Source organism: Camelina sativa, chromosome 1 (genome assembly GCF_000633955.1).
Source record: "Camelina sativa cultivar DH55 chromosome 1, Cs, whole genome shotgun sequence".
Lineage (NCBI taxonomy): Eukaryota > Viridiplantae > Streptophyta > Magnoliopsida > Brassicales > Brassicaceae > Camelina > Camelina sativa.
Window position 1 is genome coordinate 22900927 of NC_025685.1, and position 22149 is coordinate 22923075.

At 36.8% G+C, this 22149-nt stretch overlaps 1 protein-coding gene, 1 long non-coding RNA gene and 2 pseudogenes across 2 annotated transcripts; all 4 read right to left on the bottom strand.

Moving 5' to 3' along the window:
• LOC104702204 lies at positions 521-2655 on the bottom strand (annotated as a pseudogene).
• On the bottom strand, positions 7907-8388 carry LOC104702214. Its single transcript, XR_753952.1, has 3 exons — positions 8337-8388; positions 8090-8257; positions 7907-7980 (listed from the first exon to the last, which is right to left on the bottom strand). It is a non-coding gene; the product is annotated as an uncharacterized LOC104702214 (long non-coding RNA).
• Positions 11133-16981, bottom strand: LOC104702234 (annotated as a pseudogene).
• Positions 17019-19046, bottom strand: LOC104702222. The gene is made up of 8 exons (XM_010418051.2): positions 18961-19046; positions 18754-18844; positions 18563-18631; positions 18374-18466; positions 18123-18243; positions 17955-18024; positions 17814-17855; positions 17019-17572 (listed from the first exon to the last, which is right to left on the bottom strand). The coding sequence occupies exons 1-8, from the start codon at positions 18997-18999 to the stop codon at positions 17045-17047; spliced, it is 1053 nt and encodes a 350-aa protein (XP_010416353.1). The 5' UTR covers positions 19000-19046; the 3' UTR covers positions 17019-17044.

The window sequence follows — 22149 nt, forward strand, 5'->3', positions numbered from 1 at the left end:
ACCATTTATATTATTCACATGAATGGTCGCACTTTACTCTCAGAATAACTACTGTTATCTATTCACATGGAACACCGTCGGTCGTCCTGAAAACATAAGAAAAAAGTTTAATTAAAAGATAGAAAATAAGTAACAATAATTCTATTTAAAAACTATCTCTTTACCCTTTGTTAAAGTTTTCGAAAGCTACAGTTGCCTCTTCCTTAATTGGAAAAGTGTAGACAACATTTTCGTCAATATTTTAGTTATCCTTTTATTTATATTTTTCCATATTTTCTAATCGGCAGAATGTATGATCTAAATTTAAAGGAAGCCTTTGCATTAATAGAATAGAGTTTTACATAGATTTTGGATGCGGTTTTGCCGTGGAGTTTGCTTTGGAAGCGTAGCACATTGTGAGAGATGGTCATTATCAAATTGTATGAATGGTGTACGTAATACATTTCGATAGAAACTTTCTTTCGACATCAAAAAACACTTTTCAGAATCACTAATGCCCAAGTAATTGAATGACTAAAAACATAGAAATAGTATACCATTCATTATTTGAAAACTCAATCATGCTAACAAACCAGTGTGATACCATAGGAGGCCTCTAAACCAAAATAAAATTGCCCTACAGAAACTACATACTGGATTTCCTTCCCTGTGATCTAGTCCACAGCATCACGGGAAATCACAATGCTACATGCAGCTCTCTTTAACGGTTTATAGGAGTGTGCATACGCTCAACGATCTTATCCACAGCATCACGGGACATCACAAGTGTATCGTGTAGCAGAATGCTGTAAACATTTAGCCCCTGCAAAGCGTTACGCAAACAAGGTTCAAGATTCGCTAACCCATTAGAGTCGAGGAACCGCAAGGTTTAAAATGTGATTATCTATATAACTTACTATTGATGGAATTATGTTGACATAGTGTAGATTCTGGGTGGCTAGCTTCAGCTTTTCATCAATAGGACCACCTTCTACAACAAGGACTTTCTTTGTCTTCTCCATCTGATTGTAATAATTCACAATGTTCCTCGTTTTATGCGTAGGAAATGGCAAATCATCAAACACGAGGAGCTGCATAAATTTCCTCAACCATCAGATATGATTAAGACCAGTTTAATAACAAAGGCACAGTAATGATGGACGATCAAGAGCACAAGTTATGATTAAGAAGAGAAAGAGACTGACTTTTCCTTCTGCGGCTCGAGCTGTCAATGCTATTTTCAGTCCAAGCCGTCGAAACTGCTTATTCATCTTTATCGCATGGCTTCTCGGTTTGGGTCCATGCATTACACAACCCCCTCGGAACTAATGGTTCAACACACTTTAATCAGAGAGCTAGCTATATTTGATGGCAAGAAGCCTTAAAATAAAATAAAATTAAAAAACTGATTTACCTGCGGACCACGCAGTGTACCATGTCTAGCTCGACCTGTACCCTTCTGATTCCATGGCTTTCTACCAGTTCCACTAACCTCACTCAATGTTTTGGTCAAATGAGTTCCCTACATATCAACCAACAAAGTGTCACACACTTACTGATTGCTTGCTTATATGACTAAATTAAGGCACTGTGAGATAACTGAATTAATTACTTGCTGGCGTTTAGCAAGCTGCCATCGCACGACATTGTGATGATATCTTTCCTTATTGGAACATCAAAGACATCACCTGCTAACACCATGAAACCCTTGTCCTCGTTCTGAAAATTTGTCACCGGAATGACCAAGTCTTGATATTGTCCTAAGGAAAGTATCAATACTAGAATCAGCTAATACATGTTCAAAAGTTTTAAAAAGAGAGAAGCAATAAGGAAAACATCATTGTTCAGAAATTTTAAACACGTCTCAAGCACAATCACAAAACAGAGAGAAACGCTGGCAACCAAACCTAAGTTAAACCTTCACGTAATAAGCTAAATAAGGCCTGGAACTCCTCTCAAAACATAAAGTAACTACATTTCTACAACATAAATTCCCATAAAGTGTACAAAATTCTCAGTAAAAGCATATGAAAGATAGAGTTATGGAATTAGCTTGAAAACGAAACATAGACGATACCTATGGTTTGGTCTGGTGTAAGCACAGTCTTTTCCGTAAGGAAATGTATCATCAGAAGGAAATGTATCATCAGGAGTCAAAATAGAAGTCGAGAGCTTTCGGTTGGAAAATAAAGCCATTCCATACTGCAATTGATTTAACAGAGATGAAACCAGACATCTAAAAAATAACGAAAAATTCTCAGGAAGATGACCACTCAAGTACTAACTAAGTAGATGACCTTGAGATCACTAGTAAGAGAAGATAAACCATTTCCAGATGTATTCACGGGCAAATCTGTTCGAAGGAGACAGAGAGAAACAATCAGAGATCAAGGAAACAAAAACATAAAAATCACATTTTGACACGAGAGAAGCTTAGAAAATGAGATAAGTACTTGGTGAAGAGCCTCGTCCTAGAGCTGTTAAAGATCCCAAAGAGCGAAAGATCCTTCTTGAGATTGAAGCTGCCATAATCTCCGATTTCAATTTGAAGAAATTTTTGAAAACCCTAGCTGCTCATCTACAACACGAAAACCCAATTTCTATCAAAAGGCTGATTCGAGCGATTAAGAAGCAAAAATCAAAACCAGTACACATGCATTTTCGAGAATAGAGATCTCAAGGAACACTCACCGGTCACAAGATAGATGGCGGCGACTGACGAGGTTCAGTCAAGGTTTACTCATGAGTTCTGAATCGGGTCATTTCGAGACGGGTCGGGTCTTATTTGGGTCATCAACTTTAAAATAGAGAATACATACATTCAAAAACTCCTAAACTAAAAAAAAATATTGAAGTATAATTTTGAGTTTAAGTATAATTTTTAGTTTAAGTATAAGTTATTCATTGAAAATTTTATTATATAAAACTTGGTTTTCAAAGTTACTCATTAATATGATCGTGACACTTGTCAATTGTATCGTTAGAGATTGACACGTGTCAATTCTAAATGTATTAAAATTTATAAAAATTCAAAACTTATCCTAAAAAGGATTTATATAAAAGTAAAAATAAAAAGGAAAACCTAAATTTATTTGATATTCTTTTTAAGAAAAAAAATTATTTCTATTCGGAATTTTATTTTCTTAAAAATGAGTAAAAGTTCATTTTTTCATGTCACATAATGAACTATAAATTTAATAATCTTAAATTTTAAAGTTTAAATCTTCTTACTACTCCTTACAAATATTGGGATTTGGCTAATGGGTCGATTTGTTGTGGTTCAATGTTGACAAAGAAAAACAAAATATTCAATCTTCCAACCACATCTTGAAGTATTTCACAAATGTAATTAATAAGATAAGCGACATGTTATTATTGATTATATTAAAATATGTATATTATATAATCATATTTCTTTTCTTGAAAAACGGAACGCAAGAAAGAACAAAGGCAAACCCGGAGTCTAGAAAAATATAAATAACATATGTTGTTTTGACAATTTGAAGTATTTAAACTGTTTATTAGTAAACTTGGGTAAACAATACTCTAAATTTTCAGATATATTGCGTATTATTGGACCAAACTCTACAATACCCTTGCAATCAAAAGTTTATTCATCAATACCCTTATGTTTTCTAAGTACCCTTTGACAAAGGTTGACCAACATATGGACCAACATATACCCCTAAAAACATGTGGACCCTATCAATTTTTCTCCACCAATCGGGTTCCTTCTCTCTCCCCTCTCTCTCCCAACCTCGTCCCCGCTCCCCCATTGTTGCTCCTCTCCCCCTTCCAATCGATACAAATCGAGTCCATAGAAATCGATTTGATTCCAAACGAAAGCAAAAGATTGGGATTGAAGCAAACAGCAAAGCAAAGCAGAAGATTCAAGTGATATTCTTACATTTATTTACCAATACAATTAGGGTTCTTGAGGTTCATCCTAAAGCAATTAGGATATATACCTTGAATGCTCATTCAATTTATTCTCATTTGTATTAGTGTCGAAATGGGTCGCATACTAAGTGGATTGTAACACTTCATTCGAACTGAATCGTAAAAATATTCCGAAATAAATAGTGATTTTGTGGAGTCGATGTAGTACAACTGGTAGACTAGGTATAACTGATACGGGTACAACTGGTAATAGTTTGGTACAACTTAAACGGGTACAACTGATACAATTTTGGTACAACTTGGTAATACTATTTACACGACAGAGGTTCCAATGTGAGTTTTTTATTTTATTTCAGGCACAATGAATAATAATCGTCGGATAATCATCGTTTTTGATTACGGGGGATATTATGCAACAAGGGAAAATGAACTAAGATGGATTTCAAGAGAAAAAGTTCATCAATCTCTTAGAATGGAGACATCTATTGAAGAGGTCAGTTATTCTGCATTGGTGCAGAAAATATGCAGAAAGGCGAAGGTTGATGAAACTATGACTGAGCTGAAATTGAGTTACGTTCCCGAATCAGTTCATCCTAAGAGACCGATACACATACATGATGATGATGATCTGATGTGTTATTTGGAAATGAATCCAGATCAATTCCAAGTTTTGCATGTGGAAGTCGTGAATGATGTTGAAATAAATCAGGGGGATGAGCAAAGTCGAGGGACTGTAGGTTGTTCACTTAATGAGGAGTTGATTTCAAGTAGTAGAGCGACATATGAGAACACGATGTATGAAGGTGAGCCGTCTGAACGTTTTGAGATGATGGAGAATAGTGATGGGAACATGGTTCTTTATCAAGAACAGTCTGAAGAACGAGCAATAGCAGATAACTGTGATATGATTGAAGGTTCTGAGGTCACACCAGTTGTAAATCGTGAATGGGAAGATGGTTTGGATTTGACTTTACGTCAAGAATTTGAAAGCAAGCAAGCAGTTAAAGATTTAGTTGAAAAAGCTGCACACAAGAACTGTTTTGAGTTTGTTATTGTGAAGTCGGATACTATGTTGTTTGTGGTTAAATGCTGTGAATTTAAAAGGGGTTGCAAGTGGTCTTTACGAGCTGCGAGGAATGGGAATTCAAACAGTTTCTCGGTCAGAACTTACAACAAGACGCATACGTGCTTGAGGTCAGATACAAGTACAATGAGGAGAAAAAGGAGAGGCACACCACATTTAGTTGCATCAGTTTTGCGTGAAGATTACCCATGTTTGATAGACACTCCAACTCCCAAAAATCTCATCCCTTTGGTTCAATCAAGAGTTGGTGTTAAAGTGTCTTACTCGACCGCAAATAGAGGAAAAAAACTAGCTGCATATGATCTTCGCAGTACTCCAGAGGATAGTTTTAAGTTGGTGCATTGTTATATGCACATGCTGCAGACAATGAACCCAGGTACAATTTCATTTGTTGAATTGGATGAAGCACAGAGGTTTAAGTACTTGTTCTTCGCCTTGGGAGCGTGCATTGAAGGCTTCAAAGCTATGAGAAAGGTGATCATTGTTGATGCAACAAGTATTAAAAATGTCTATGGTGGAGTACTAATCGTGGCTACAGCTCAAGATCCGGATCATCACCATTATCCGATTGCATTTGGTGTAGTTGATGGTGAGAAAGATACAAGTTGGACCTGGTTTTTCAGCAAATTGAAATCAGTTGTACCAGATTGTCCTGACTTGGTCTTCTGTTCAGATAGAAATCAAAGCCTAATCAAGTCAATAAATACGGTGTACCCGTTANTTTGACATGGTATAACTAAAAACAATAAAAAATTCGGAATTGTACAACTTGTCAAGATCGGTACAATCTGAAAACTTGGAACAACTAGTGCATTTTGGCGGCTACACATGTGTAAATTGGCGGCTACACGTGTGTAAATTGGCGGCTACACGTGTTTTTTATGTGTCCCAAACAAAATTTCAATTTTTGAAAAATTAAAATTGAAGCCAAGTATGCTAGGGCGGGTTTGCGATTTCTGGGTCAAAAAAAAAATCATTTCTCTCCCTCTCTTGCGATTTCTGGGTTCCTACAAAAAAAATCATTTTCTCTCCCTATCTTGCGATTTCTGGGTTCCTCTCCAATCTTGAAATGAGCTACGATTCTGGAGCATCGAGGACCTCATGTGGCAATTCCTCTAATCGAGTAAGGTTTCCAGGCATCCAAAAAAAATGTCATTGTGGTTCGGCATTAGTTGAGATAATCTCTCACTCGATCTCAAACCCTTGTCGTCGCTACTACCGTTGTGCGTATGCAGCACAAAGAAAGGTAAATATATTCTAATATTCGTTGATAATCATGTACATTTATTTACTAATTTCTGTCTTATATGTAGCTTGTCAACGACACACATGTATTTAAATGGGTGGATGAGGCATTGGTTGATGAAGTACAACAATTAGATTTTCAAGTGGGTGTCCTCGAAGAAGAAGTTAGACAGCTGAAGATGGATAGGAGCAGAGATATGAAGAAAATTAAGCAGATCTGTTTTCTCGTTTTTTTTGGATGTCTTCTTGTGGTATGTCTCGGAAGATGGTACAACTAAGTAGAACTTGTTCTTGGAAGATGGTACAACTACGTAGTACTTTCTAATAGTACAACTAAGTAAAACTTGTTCTTTGTAATGGTATAACTAAGGATCGTTTGTCTGGTTCCATTTGACGATTGCCGGTAATTTGTCTTGTTCTTGTGTGTTATTTTGTCTGCTTAAACACACAAAGAGTTCACATACTGCCTTTAACATTCCAACCAAGTTGTACTTAAAAACATAGAGTTGTACTTAAAAAAACAGAGTTGTACCTAGTTAAACATTCCGAGTACTTAACAAAAAACATAAAAACAACCAAAGAGTTCACATACTGACTCATACAAGATTACATGCTCATTACTTTTTGGAGGGCTTCTGCCTTGTTATAATAGGACTCCTTACGACAACAGAAGGTCCCGTCCCCTTCTTACTTATAATCTTCACCTTTGTACCAAGTTGTTCTCCACTGGATCCTTCTCTTGTTCTCTTTTTTCTCTCGTATCTCACTAGATCCTTCTCCACTGGATCCTTCTCCATTGGATCCTTCTCCATTGGATCCTTCTCCATTGGATCCTTCTCCCTCTCGGCCTTCTCCCTCTCGGCCTTCTCCCTCTCGGCCTTCTCCTTCTCGGCCTTCTCCCTCTCGGCCTTCTCCCTCTCGGCCTTCTCCCTCTCGGCCTTCTCCCTCTCGGCCTTCTCCCTCTCGGCCTTCTCCCTCTCGGCCTTCTCCCTCTCGGCCTTCTCCCTCTCGGCCTTCTCCCTCTCGGCCTTCTCCCTCTCGGCCTTCTCCCTCTCGGCCTTCTCCCTCTCGGCCTTCTCCTTCTCGGCCTTCTCCCTCTCGGCTTTCTCCCTCTCAGCCTTCTCCTTCTCCGCCTTCTCCTTTTCAGCCTTCTCCTTTTCGGCTTACTCCTTTTCAGCCTTCTCCTTTTCGGCTTACTCCCTCTCGGCCTTCTCCTTCTCGGCCTTCTCCTTCTCGGCCTTCTCCCTCTCGCCCTTCTCCTTCTCGGCATCCTCTATAGCCTCATTTTCACCAACTCCGTCACACTCATTTGCACCAAATTCCTCGCTTGGAAAAACTCCTTCTCCATTTCTTTCCCAGTTCACATATGTTTCCACCGATTTGATCCTAGCATCCATGTCATCAAATTTTTCGTTGATTTCCTTAAACCCCTTCTTCACCAGATCTTCTAGCTGAATCAAGCTAGCTCTTAGCTGAATCAAGCTACCTCCTACCATATCATTCTCCGAATTCGCATCATCCTTAGCCACATCATTCGGATCCACATCATCCGGATCCACATTCTCAATCACCGGATTAGCCTCAAATGATCGGGCGGCCACATCTAGGTTGTGAAGCTCTTCAAACCAAATTGACTTGTCCTTTTCAATTAAACGTTTGCTCCAACCATCAGCAACTGGATCATCCGCATCATCCCAGCCACCATCCTCATCTATGATCATGGCTAAAAGGCGTGCCTCCCGAGGAGTTGGAGTTAACATACTATCAATCTCCTGTCAAAATAAACAAACATAACATACTATCAATCTCCTATCAATCAATGTTACATAAATAATGAATCTGATAAGTAATTTACATAAATAATGAATATGAATAACTAACCTTAGTTGTACCAAGTTGGTCATATATTTCTTTCAAAGAAAAACCTTTCTTCTTACTTGCTTTAAACTTCATCTTGCACATCCGAGGACAGTTACGGTGTGCATGTGAATCAGAAACGTCTTCTCGGAAGGTGTTCTTTAGCACAGGAATTGCTTCAAACGCAAGAAGCTACACACAACACAAGAACATTCAATGTTTAGTTGGATCCAGTTATACTAAGTTGTACATTTTGAAAACTAGTAATTACCTCCAAAGGAATGATGAAACTAGGAAAGACCCACTGTGGACCCACAACTCCATCAAAGTGTCCCATCAAATGAAAGATGTCTTTCATGTTCTCATCAAATGCCATTCGACCCCAAGGGAATGTTCTACACAAATCAAGATCATCCACAGCTCTAAGAAAGAAAGGCTCCACAGAGGGTGCATTCTTTCCACCCTTTTTCTTCCCTATGATGACGCTAGATAAAAAATACAGTACGGCCATCTTCAAACGATCCTCTGAAGGTTTCTTCATCGAAAGTAGCTTCGCTTTGACATCTCCATATTGTATTATTTGTCCACCTTTAAATTGCTTCCGAGCAAAATTTAAACTGCCCAAACCATCCTTGAATTTTGGATACTGATGGCAATATAACCCAGAAATGATTGCCATTTCTCTGAGAGAATACCGGATGGGAGTCCCATTAACAATGAACCAGCATTCATTTTTCTTCTCCAAATGCGCTGTGCGAAGCAACAACATCCACATACCCATCAACTTATGATTCGAATCCTTAGGCATATGGAAGAAATGCTTGAACTGTGGGTGCCCTAAGAACCAATCCAACTCCTCTTCCTTAAGATGACCGCCTAATAAGTTTACCGCCTCTGAAATATAACACTTTCCAGACATCTTGAAAGGCTTCGTATACTGGGAGTAATCAAAGTACATACTCAAAGGTTGCATTACATCGGATTCATCCTCAGATTCCTGCAAGACACATATCTAGTTATACCAAGTTTTTCTAAGTTATACCTTTTCTAAGTTATACCAAGTTATACAGTTATACTTTTTAGAACGAATTCTTATACGGTTATACCAATATAGGGAGAGATACTTACCGATGAATCCTTATCATTTGACTTCTCAATTGAGTCCGTTTTATCGGAATCACGTTCTGATTCATCTCCACGAGTTGCTTCTTCTTCGAGATCTGCTGGGGGATTCGATTTTTCCACATAGCTTGGGTTCTTTGTACGAACCATTATGATTCTTCCACACATGCACACAAAAAACAACAACTGATTTCAACTTCAACTTCCACAAACCAAATTGAACATAATCTGATGAAACAAACGTTTTGAGGACTTTGTTTCATCAGAATTGAACATAATCTGATGAAACAAACGTTTGTTCCAAGCTTTTCCACAAACCAAATTGAACATAAAACAAACGCCCCAAAATCTGATGACTTTCAACGTTCTGAGGAATCAACACATGAAAAAAATCGACAAAACCCCAAAATTGAAAACCAAATTATCGAAAATCGAAACCCATATTACCCGATTTTGAAAAACAAATAACCCAAATTCGAAAAACCCCAACCTATTTCAACTTACCCAGAATCGAGTTATCCTTAGTTGCACTTGAGGGAGAAGAATAATTAACGGGAATTGAACGAGGGAGAGTGGAGTCGTGAATGAAGGAATTCGAAAAGTTGGGTAGTTAAAGGAGAGATCCGATTTCAACTAGATTGTCCGAATTTTGTGGGTTTGGGTGGGTATAAGGTGGTTGGATCTGTAAATAACAGAAATGATATAGGTTTATTTGTCTTTAACCACATTTTTGATTTTAAAAAAAAAAAATAAATAATTTGTTATTTTCGCAGGGGGATATGAGAATAAACTTTTGATTGCAAGGGTATACTAGATTTTGGTCCCGTATTATTGAATAATTTAGACTAAATTAGATATTAAAATTTTGAGTTTTGTGAACTTCGGGTAATCCGAATCCGAACCCAAAATACCCAAACCGAATCCAATCCAAACCCAAAGTCTAGAAATACCCGAACGGGTCCTATACCTCTAAACCCAAAAACCCAAAACCGATCCGAACCCGAATGTCCAGGCCTACATATACTTCACACTACACCAGTATTTTGATTATGGATCAGACCTTTTAAATATGTTGTTTTGTATATTTTGCTAAATGTTTTCATTCTTTGTTTGTAAGATAAGTATAAACTTATGGATAAATTATAGAATCAAGCATGTTTTCAAAAATTCTTATGGATTTGGAACTTATAGTTTGTACTTACGTTTTTGGGTATAATTTTTTTTGTTATGGAATGATGATTTTACCTTTCTTTAGAACTACAAGAAACCTCAAATTTTATCTTTTTTGTTTCTATCCATTCTGCGATGAAGCAGGCTGATATAGGTTTGTAAACTCTTTCAATTAGAGAAACACAAATTTAGAGTCAAGTCATTAGAATTAAAATGTTGTTAGGTTGTTGGTTTATTGTTTATTGATATTTGGACATTGGTTTATCGTTGGTTATTATTTTATTGGTTTACTCATGTATTAGTAAGTATGAGATCAGTACTAGTTAATTATTATGTTGAATCCGGTCCCGGCAAAGATTATCCCCTAAAAAAATAATAATAAACTAGTGATCTCATACTCACTAACCATCTAACCACATTCAAACCATACCGCGGAAATAATTAAACAATATCATTAACCAAATAAACCAATAATCATATGTCTATAAACTTTAAATCAAACATTCAGCAAACAACATGAATCAAATAACCAGCAACCTAAAGCGACGTGGATGTAGTACCCATATTTTATTTTTTTATTGATTGAGTATATGTTCATTTAAAAAAATTTGAATTTCATCGTATGCAAGAAATAATCACAAATTTTATTAATTAAATATATTATATAATAATTCAAAAAAAAGAGAGAGAATCATATATTTTAAATTTTTGCAAGTGGAGAATCAAAATAAAAATAAGTTCAACTTTCTTTTCAAGAAGATTTAGGATTGGCCTCTTGATCAAACCCCACTTGGTTATGGTGGGAATTTTAGTCGTTTAAGATATCCATATCCCTGTCATAGCATTATGATATGACTTACAAGGTACAACTATAAACTTTAAAGTCACGGGCAAAATATAAACAACACTTTATGCCATGTGGACTCACACTCTCCCATATTCACGTGCATTTACGTACACACACATGAGCATAGTTCCACATATTACATTTGGAAAATATGTCAGCAAATATTCCTGCAAATTGCATCTACCAAGTAGACTATTCCTTAGAGACACCAGATGTGATCAATCGTGCCCATTTCAAGCCCAACTCATTTTTTTTTTGGGCCAAAGGACGTCATCAAGTTAATTCAGAATGTCTTTAAGACTTGCGCGATAAAACACACTAAAGTACGAGTCATAACACAAGATCCCAACATAATGGGCACGATTGTCTGGAAGGCTCTTTGGCCGACCCGCCTGTCCAACCACATCAACTGCTTGTCCTACCCGCACTGGCACTGACAGTGGCTTCAGGTTTTCGTCCACTGTCAACATCATCCTTGGCTACATTTTTTAGAAAACAAAATTAGAATCAAAATCAATCATATCAACTTACTTCAACAGATCAAAATAACAAGAGGGAGGCAACAGTGGGACTAAGTTTCACTCACTTGCATCGCCAAAACGAGGAAGTATAGAACATAATGGTATTTCCCGAGTACGATTGGCTTCATGTCAAGGCATGCATGCAAGAGTGCCACTATACCAGCAAGTGCGGTTCTGCATGAACAAGGTTCACATGAGCCAAGTAACGAATGATTCACATAACAAAGCTTAATAAATCCAACTATCAAAAATGCTCTACTTATAGTGGCAACAGAGAGAATGATCATCAAACTCACGGCGATAGCAAGAACCGTTCAGAGTGGAAGGGGCTGAGTGTTAAGAGACCCTTTCCCATGTGCACCAGCCCTTGAGCAATACGCACCTGCATCACACGTTACCAAGTGAGTGCAATGATTCCAGCAAGAACAACAGTTTTACAGGAACACATTACACAGAAGAGAAGACTGGCGTCTTTGTAATAATAGCTGGAGAGGTCCCGAAGCATCCCGGCTATCCTTGCGTTATTAGTTCCAGCGCCAATCAGTCTCATTGATATAATTGCTGCCTGTAGGAGTTAGAAGAAAGATAAGATCAGTCCCCTCTCAATACTACTCAATTAAATAACTACTGGACAGACAGTGAAGCGAAATGATACTTACCATGGCAACTTCCGAATCTGTGTCATGACTAAACCGGCTCAAGGTGTCCATTACCGTCACCTAGAATTGTGGGGAAAATTAAGAAAAAACCAGCATTAACTCTCTATACAACAGCCAGCAATATTATTATGTAAGCAGGTGAAGTAAAACTAGATTTACAAAAGTAAGTATTCACCTTTGGATTTGATATGCATAGGAGACCAAGGGCCAAAGGCACAGCTCGACGAATGTTTTGTTCTCCATATTGTAACATCCGCTCCAAAGAACGGATCTCCGTATCAATGCCCAGTTCTTCAGACATAACAACCATTGCTAATCCAAGCACAGCTGGACCCTGGTGGATGTCACCTTTCTCAAGATGCTCCCCACACTGAGCAAGAAGATCTTGGACCTGAAACATATAAGAAGGAGTCAACAACTACACTAAATGCAATAAATTGTGTCAAATAACCACCAGCATAACAAATTAAATACCTTTAGGACATTCCCAGTTCCAGCATAAGCACAGGAAAGAAGTGTCATATCACAATACTTTCTAATCTTCTCATTGAACGTCTTTGAAACTTCAGCTGTAGCCTCTACACTATCCTGGTAGATAATGGAACAAGCTGATGTTGAGCAACGCAAATAATGACTATGGATAAAGAGGTAGATTAAAGTACAACACATAGCCAACCTGTTTGCCCAGGTATAGAAGTCCAAGACCAAGTGGCAAGAAACGAGTGAGGGCGTCTCCCAGTTCTGCCTCACTTCGATCCATCAAAGCAAATATAATAGACTGTGCCACCTCTTCGTTACAGGAACCAACATAGATCATTCCCAAAGAAAGTGAAGCAAATGCAATCACATCGAGAGGCGCTTCCGCATCATTCAGTATCGGCGACAATTTGCTTCTAATCTGTAAGAAACAGTGCACATGTTCATGCCTCCTGAACACCTAAAACATGCAACTAATAATATAGGAAAGAAAACAACATGTCTTGACCTGCTCATTTTGGGAACCTGCATATGAAATTCCAAGACCCATGATAGCACCAATTCTGACAGATGAATCCTCTTTGTCTATATAATCTCCAAGAAGTGCCAATGCCTGAGAAATAAAGCTGAGTGAGATGGAAGAGTGGCTGACAATATTAACACATATGGTTCCCGCAATATAAAACATAACATCAACTCACAGGATCACAGTTCTTAATGCCACAATTTACAACCCCAACACCCAGAAGTGCTCCAGCAATGATAGGATTATCATTACTATGGAAATATTTGTCGAGTTGGGAAAGTCCGGAGTCCACATCCCACAGTTGAATCATACCCTATCATAAGGGAAACAACAAGATCTGGTTACAATTTCTACCTCCATGATCTGAACACAGCAAATAAATTCGTCAAATAAGAAAAAAAGTATACCAGACTAGCAGCTGCACTAGTCTTGCCATGTTCTTTATTTTTGAAGAGCCAATTTCCAGAAGATCCGATGGTCGAGTCTGAAGGTACTGTCATTAGTTTGTCCTGCGATTAAAAAATATATATATTAAGAAGTCATGTCTTCCACTAGATCTATTTTATTGCAATCTGCAACAATACCTGACCAAAACCAGCATTTACAAATGCATTGACAAATGTAGCAGCCAAATTCTGTGTAGCAGAATCCACGCTTGCACCAGAGCTGGCCCTGCCGTCAACCAAGTGAGCCTACAAAATTCAAAAGGGTAGGTTAAAGGCTGAGGAAAACATAATATTTGCAACTGAATAAACGAGTAGCAGGCCTAACATCCATTCAAACTGATTTACCTTGTAGATGTCTTCAGGTGTTTTGGCCTCCATGACCTCAATATCCCTTGCAAGAGTCAGATATCCTTCACTCAACTTAGTGTTGTTAACAATATCTTGCAAGGCTTCTCGGTCATCATCATCTGCAACCATCTCATCGTCAAGGTCAAAGGTTATACCCTGCAAGGAGGCATACGAAGATAAAAGAAGTATAAGAAAGTATGTCAGTCGGGTATTGTGTCTCCATATGCACGGAAATTTTAACCAGTGATGCAGTAGTTAATCAATGCCTGCCTTAGAATGAGGCCAATGTGGCTGAAGATGAGGTCTTCCCAGACAAACAATACAAAGTTGGACTAAAAATAGAGAGACGACTAGTAACTAGCCCTACATTGATGGCTAATCAAGAAACAGATTCAAATTCCCTCGATAACAACAACAAAGAGTTTTCTCATTATCTATCTATTAACTTTTTATGTAACGGCCGGAGAGTATAATACAATCGAACAATAGCACAACCAACTCTTGAAGCAAATAGGAGTAAAGATCCAAAACCAAAACATACTTACAGAAAGAGAAGGAATGAGATGTAAAAGTTAAATGTAGTGAAGTAGAGATAGTTAAAAGGACTTACATGACGAGCAATCATGTAGCAGAACTGTTTCTTCCTTAGCAGATTAGCACATGAAGTAAATACTTGTTTAACATACTGCAGTACAGAAATATATATTGTGGAGCACATTAAACATCAAAAAAAGTTCACACAAATACTCAAAATACTTGACACAGAGGATTGATTTTTCCAGCAGCTACACACGCAGAAAGAGTAAAATAATACTACGTTCTATAGGAAGATTAAAGTTCTACCTGCGTGTTATCAAGAAATAACGCAATCTGCAGAGCGTTTGGATATTCTTCAAACTTCATGTAAATCATGTAGGAGATATCATGTCCAAAAAATCAAATATATAAGACGTCAAAAGAGACACTTTTGTGAGCAATATAGACAAAGCTCATCACTTGTTCCTACATGACGGATCTAAGAAAATCAGTAAAATAACAATATGACTGGTCTAAAACCACAAATAAGAGTGGAGAAGAATAAAATAAAGATGTTGAAAGTACTTCGCTGCACTTGTGAGATAGTTGCATGTCCTCTTAAAATTTGTTTTGTCTACATGCTCAAGTAAGAGATTAAGAGCCTCAAATTCCATTAAAAGGTCAACAGCTTCGGTTTCTGCATAATGCTGCAAGGAGTAAAAGGAAATCACTTAGACAGAAATAAACCTGAAAGGTCTAGTAGTGTCAAGCCTGTTAATTATATCTATGCACGACAAGGGACAGAGAAACAAGAAATATAACAATCGTTAGGAATTCACCTTCATGTGAAAAGCAACAATTTGCTGCACAAGCTCCATCAAATCGTCAATAGGGGCCTCCTCTCTCTGAAATAATGAACAGGTAGATAACCATGACTTAATAACCTTTCTCAATATTGAATAAGACAGACACATACGCATTCCTTAAAACTCCAACCATGGGCAAAAGACCGAGGAAGAGAAACTGAATAGTCAAAGACAAAATGGAGATTTGATTTCTAACCTGACGCTTTGTATACTCTTGCCCAATCTCTCCAGCAAGATTCCTGACATATTCGTGACCCCACGATCCAGTGTCACCCTCAATTCCAATTAACCTATAACCTAAGCTTTCCTGGAATAATATTGTAAAAGAAAGTGTATATCAGTACAAAATATGCCTCAAAAATACAAATAAAAAAACCAGAACAGCTGTATTAAGGCAGAACAGAGAGGAGATGAGAGCAGAAAGAAATGCAAAGGAAGCCAGAGGCATATAAAGATGGGACAAATAGGTTTAAAGAAACCCCTTTTTTTTCCTTGCAACAAATTTCTAGGTGGATTCCAATTCACCTGCTTATGAATGTGTCACAACTCACAACCAAAGCCAATAATAAAAAAAAAGAGATGCTAAGGGAGGGAGAGAAAGAGAGAACTTCTCAACACTTAAAAACACTGAGAGAATCAGACCTGGAGATCGTTGTATGATGCAGCATGATCTTCTGGATTTCTCTCAATCGTACTAGCATACCTACAAAGTTCCAGAACGAGATAGACATAAATAGCATAAACGTGAAAGATCAAGCCTTCACTGAGAAAGAAAGAAAGAGAGAGAGAAGAAACCTATCATTCGTTAATTGGCTGAGAATAAAAGTCTTACTAGAACCAGACATCCGCCTTCTTCCAGATTTAGGTTTCAATTTGGTACTTTTTTTGTCAAAAATCTTGTACTGATCATCCCCCATTTGGCAGCCTCAGAAGAACCCTCAGAAGAACCCTCCGAAGCCATTTCAATAGAATAAAAGTCATAAAATAAATGCTGGGGATGTTTCTTACAAGAGTATGGCTTATCTCTTTTCCGCGAGCCTGCAACTGTCATTAACATGACCTCAGTTGATACCCATATAATTCCTTTATTTCCAATGTCTTCACCGTTGCTGGATTTGCACCTGACCACAATCTCTCCGTCCTCGTTCTTGATATAATCCAACATAACGACTTCATGTTCACCTTCATATTCATAAGGATTGTCCACATCAGAAGATTTATCCAAAGCAGCTTTGTAGGTTCCTTCCTCCAATTCCCGAAAAGGGTTAGCCTAGCAGCCACGGGATGTGTTTGCAGACGTACTAACGACTCTTCTAACGTATCATACTTGAAGGCATCTGTTATGCGGTATCTTTTCTCATCATTAAGAAGCTTCCTCTCCTTTCGGCAATCAAAATCACCCTGTCTGCCTTGTCCTATACCACGCTCCGCAGGATTGGCTATGGGTATGCCTTGAGATTCATGTCTGATTGTAAGTTTGTTTATCTGCCTCTTGGCACACATACAAGAGGCTTATACTCAGCCATTTGACCACGGAGAACGGCTGTGATGCTGATCAAATCACATAGTGAAAAATCCCAGCAGAGATGATGATTAAACTGATTACGTATCCACCCGGAAACACTAAATATTCTGTCGGAAGTTGACACAAACGAAGCATAGGTTCCCTTCTTCAGAGGCCATAACAGATGCATCATTCCATGATTAGCCGTTAGGGTAAAATCGTCACCTACCCTTTCCGCTGAAATCATTAAGTCAGCTCTTTCTGGATCAAGACAAGTTTTTGCATCCTCAAGGGTAATAGAAGCTTTTCCTTTTGCGTCCAACTCAGTTCTCAATTCAGAGGAGAGGTTAGCACGAGTTACAGACCTTCTCGGTGAGGGTATCTGGTCGTCTTTACCATCTTTATTATCCAAATCGAAATCTTCCGAGTCGTCAGATAAATCTGAATCATGTAGTATGTTCCGTTTACGACGGCGCTTCCCCATGCCAGTGAAGTGTTGGTGGATCTTCAAGAAGACCAAAAAACAAAGCATCACATCAGTATGCAAACACAACAACTTCAAAGCTAAGCTACTATGTACGTGTTATAAGTGTGTAGAACCAAAGCACAAAGTTCGAATGCTTGTTATCACAATATGTTAACCTAGAAGTCAGAATTTAAAGCCAAAAGAAGCTCTACTCAAGCTGCATTGAGATCATAATAACATCACCAGTGTTCACAGAATTTTAGTAAGACTGTAACCATACCATCGGAACATCGTAGTACAGAAGCTTCATCACTATGGTCCGCTGTAACAGAAGCAAAAAAGTGGTAGTGTAAGTAATCAGCAATTTGGAAACTGACGTAAATGGAGAAATCCTGAAGGGCAGTGTGACAATATTCATTACCTTTTCTGGGATTTTGCCGAGAGTTTCCATCATTTGAACAAGTGTACGAACCAATTTGCAAGCTGCGACCCTGATATTCAGTACAAACATAAGAATAATAAACATTTTACAGAAGACGAAACCAGATAGAGCTCAAAGTAGAAAAGAGATATATCTCAAACAACGCACTTCACTTGATATCGGGTAGAGTCAGCAGTGGAGGTAAATGCTCCTTGATGTATGTTATCTCCAGTACGATTGATATTCATCATGACATGTTGGCTGCAAGAATCAGAATAGCTGAAAGAAACTGCAACAACACAGACTCTTGATCAGATCTACAATGAACAGTGTAAAAAGAGGTAGGTAGGTATCAAATCATATCCAGCAAGGAACCACACTTATATCATGCAAATCATTCATTACTAGCCAGAACTTACAAGTGTACTCGTCAATGATGGGACCATCTACTGTTTCACATATACAGAACACGAGCTTCTCCAGATATTTCCTGTGAAGGGCATCGTAGACTCCTAGAATCCATGGTAAGAAACAAAATCCATAGGCATCAAGTAGTGTTAGAATTGAAACGAAGGCGTTGAATCCCAAAATCAGTAGTGTTAGAAAACCTTTATCCATCAAGTCAATTAACTCGCGGGATTCAGAATCCATAGGCATTAACTTCTTAATCTGCATATCTACAACAAAAGCGGAAGCCACTTGATAAGTTTCTCTAGTCTCTATATACAGAAATTGAAAAACTAACTGGAATTCTTAAGATCCGAGAGAGAGAGAGAGAGCTCCAGATTTAGCGACTCACCAGGAACCGATTTATCGATGAAATACTTGGCAGGAAAGAGGCCTCTGTTGTAACTGATGTTGAAGATAGCAATACGGAGCAAGCTCATCGTCTATTTCAACAACAACAACAACAAAAAAACGAAGACGCGCGTCAGTGTATCGATCGAATCAACCATTTTCTCAGTGATACCCGAAGAAGAGAGTCGTCGCAGTAGTCAGAATCAACCATTTTCTCTGCTTTCTTGAACTCCTGAAGCACACCCATTTTCTCGCCGTCGCAGTAATCGGAGAAAATTTGAAAGAGAGCGAGTGTCTGTACTGTAGGGTGAAAGCAGAAGATATTTATGGGTTATGGGTTAATGTTGGTATTTGGTGATTATAGTAAGGGTACTATCGACCAATTACCTAACGTCAGATACATTTATGGATAACGTTGGTATTTGACGATTATAGTAGGGGTAATATCGACTAAATGTTATTATATAGACCAACATTGAACGAGCGCTACCAAAAAGTTTGTTTCACGCAGTGGATCCTACCCCTATCTTTAATTTCTCTTACTAAATTTGTTTTTGATAATCTTAGTTTTAATGCAAAAATGATTAAGTGGTGTTGTCCAATCACATCTTAAAATCATTTGAACCATTTATAATAGGTCTGGTCATTCGGGTATCCGTTCGGGTTCAGATCGGGTATTTCGGATTTTTTGGTTTAGAATTATAGGACTCGTTCGAGTATTTTTATACTTCGGGTTCGGATCAGGTACGGTTCGGATATTTCGGATTTGAATTCAGATTATCCGAAGTTCACAAAACTCAAAATTTTAATATCTAATTTAGTCTAAGTTATTCAATAATACGCAATATATCTGAAAATTTAGAGTATTTTTTACCCAAATTTACTAATAAACAGTTTAAATACTTCAAATTATCAAAAATATCTAAACAGTATATATATATATATATATATATATATATATATATATTTGCATGTCCTATGAACTCAAACAGGTCGAACGCCGGCATACTTTATACACCCACAAATTTTATACAATAATTTTTTAGACATGCGTATAACTTTCACGTGTAAGCACTTTCAGAGGTCCAAAATAACTTGCAGCACAAATGACATCGAAGGAGCATATAATATTTTTGGTTTTGAACTCGTTTTTCTAGGTTTGTTTCTTTATTCCGTAGCTTTGAATTTGTTCCAATTGAAAATGTGGTCGTTGTTTTGTAAACAAAGATGTGATCTTTTTAATACAGTATATATGTCACGAAAATGTGTTTTAATAAATCTCGTATTTGGTGGCTCGTGGTGGAGTTTTTTCTCGGGGTTCAGTCGTCTAATCGAAGATGCGGTTTGTGGCGGAAATCGGCTGGGAGTCAGGAGAGATGAGTTGCGTTGTCACGGTGATTAACTGTGGAGTTTGACAGCTTCTAGGCTCTCGTGGATTTCCAGGATGTGAATGGTGAATTAAACCACCACCATCTACAAACCGCCACGATTCTTACTTCCACCGGACCGGATTAAAAAATTGTTATCTAAAGGAAGCGGTGGTCGCCAGAGCTAGAAGGAAAGTGTTCGATCAACGTACAACTTTTTATCGTTAAGTAAATATATATGTAGTTGCATATATAACATATATATTTATATAGGTGGAGTCGATGTACAGATACGCAAGCTAGTAAACAAACAATACGTATTATGAGTTGTGACGTACAACCAATCAAAAACCCCACAAACGTAAAAAGCGCAATTATATAGACACGAGAGAATCCGTTTACGTTTCTTCAGATGTGTGACCCAAAAACTTTCTCTTATCTTCTAACTTTTCTTTTGACCAAAACAAAAATGCGAAGATGACTTAGATAAAGCATATACATTTGATATTACCAATTTTAAAACTTCAAAACAAAAAGCTTATGGAAAGTTGTATATTCATTCATGTACATCAAACTCATACCGACCAAATACAATTCTATTTGAAAAAATGGATTGAATAAAATTGGGTTGAATAATATTTAACTCATTCATCTCCAAAATAGTGGTTAAACAAGTTGAAAATTTTTCCTGTAAGATTCGTTTATTTTTTCAACTTTTTCAGTTGAACGGGCTAAATAGTGTTTTCCAACCTCTTTAACTTTTATAATGCAAATGGTGAAAATTGGTTGAATAATTTTTTTCAACTTGGTTAAACAAGTTTTATCGATTGTGGACTTTCCACTACCTTTTCTCTATATAAATAACCAGCACGCAATAATAAAAAATGATCCTATCGATCATTTAGTAAAATCTTATGCTGAATATAACAATATTTTTAAATATATTAGATACAACCAATTTATTGGTCTATAATATATGATTACCATATGAATCTTTTATGAATCTAATAAAGTTTCAGTCATGAATCTTTTATTTAAAAAGTGCCACTACTATTATTAGTTACATTTATTTTTTGTGCCACTACTATTACACTAGAATATGAACCGTGCTATAGCACGGGTTGAAATTGTATAATTTATTTTATATTATAATTTTAAAATAAAATATGATTTATATGATTATTTTAAAAAAAATTTGGATAAAACGTTATGCAATAAAATTATATGTTAAATATGATAGTTTGAAAAAACATCTATTTTGTAAGTTTATATTGTAATTTTGTAATTTTATGTATGAGATATAGTTATATTTGTTGTTTGTTTTTATTTTAATTTTTGAACATGTTTGGAGAAAGTGTTTTAATATGACCCGTTCTTAGTTAAGTTTTTATTTTAACTGCACAATAAGATCTCGGAAATCACGATTAAGTGTGATAAATTATAAATATTTTATTTATTTTTTATGCCTAACAATATATATTTTGTAACAATACATGGAATACTTAAGATTATATTTCGGAAATTGTATAAATCATCGGAATATTCTCTCTCAGAGGATTTTTTGGGATATTCTTAAGTGTATATTGACCAATTAATCTATAACATTTTTTGTAATCAATCTATATTTAATCTATAACCTATTTTGTAACCAACTTAAAAAAAATTATTTAGTCTACAAAAAAGGTTGTGTACTTCCGTTTTATTATATAGGACTCGTTTAAAATATAATGAATTCACAGTATATTTTTATCCCCTTTAATAAGTTGTTTAACGTTGTGGTTTATCAATAAAATCTGTAGATATTAAATTTGTAATATTGTGTTTAAAAATCTTTAGAAACAATATGATATAGGACTAAAACATTCCGAAAATATAGTTGGGAATATCGACGATTTTACTTGTTACCAAATATCTATATATCAATTATCAATTTGGAATATTTAAGTGTAACCGTTTACTCCATGATTTTATTTGTTACGAAAGATATATCAATTATCAAATTAGAATATTTAGGTGTAATTATTTGCTAT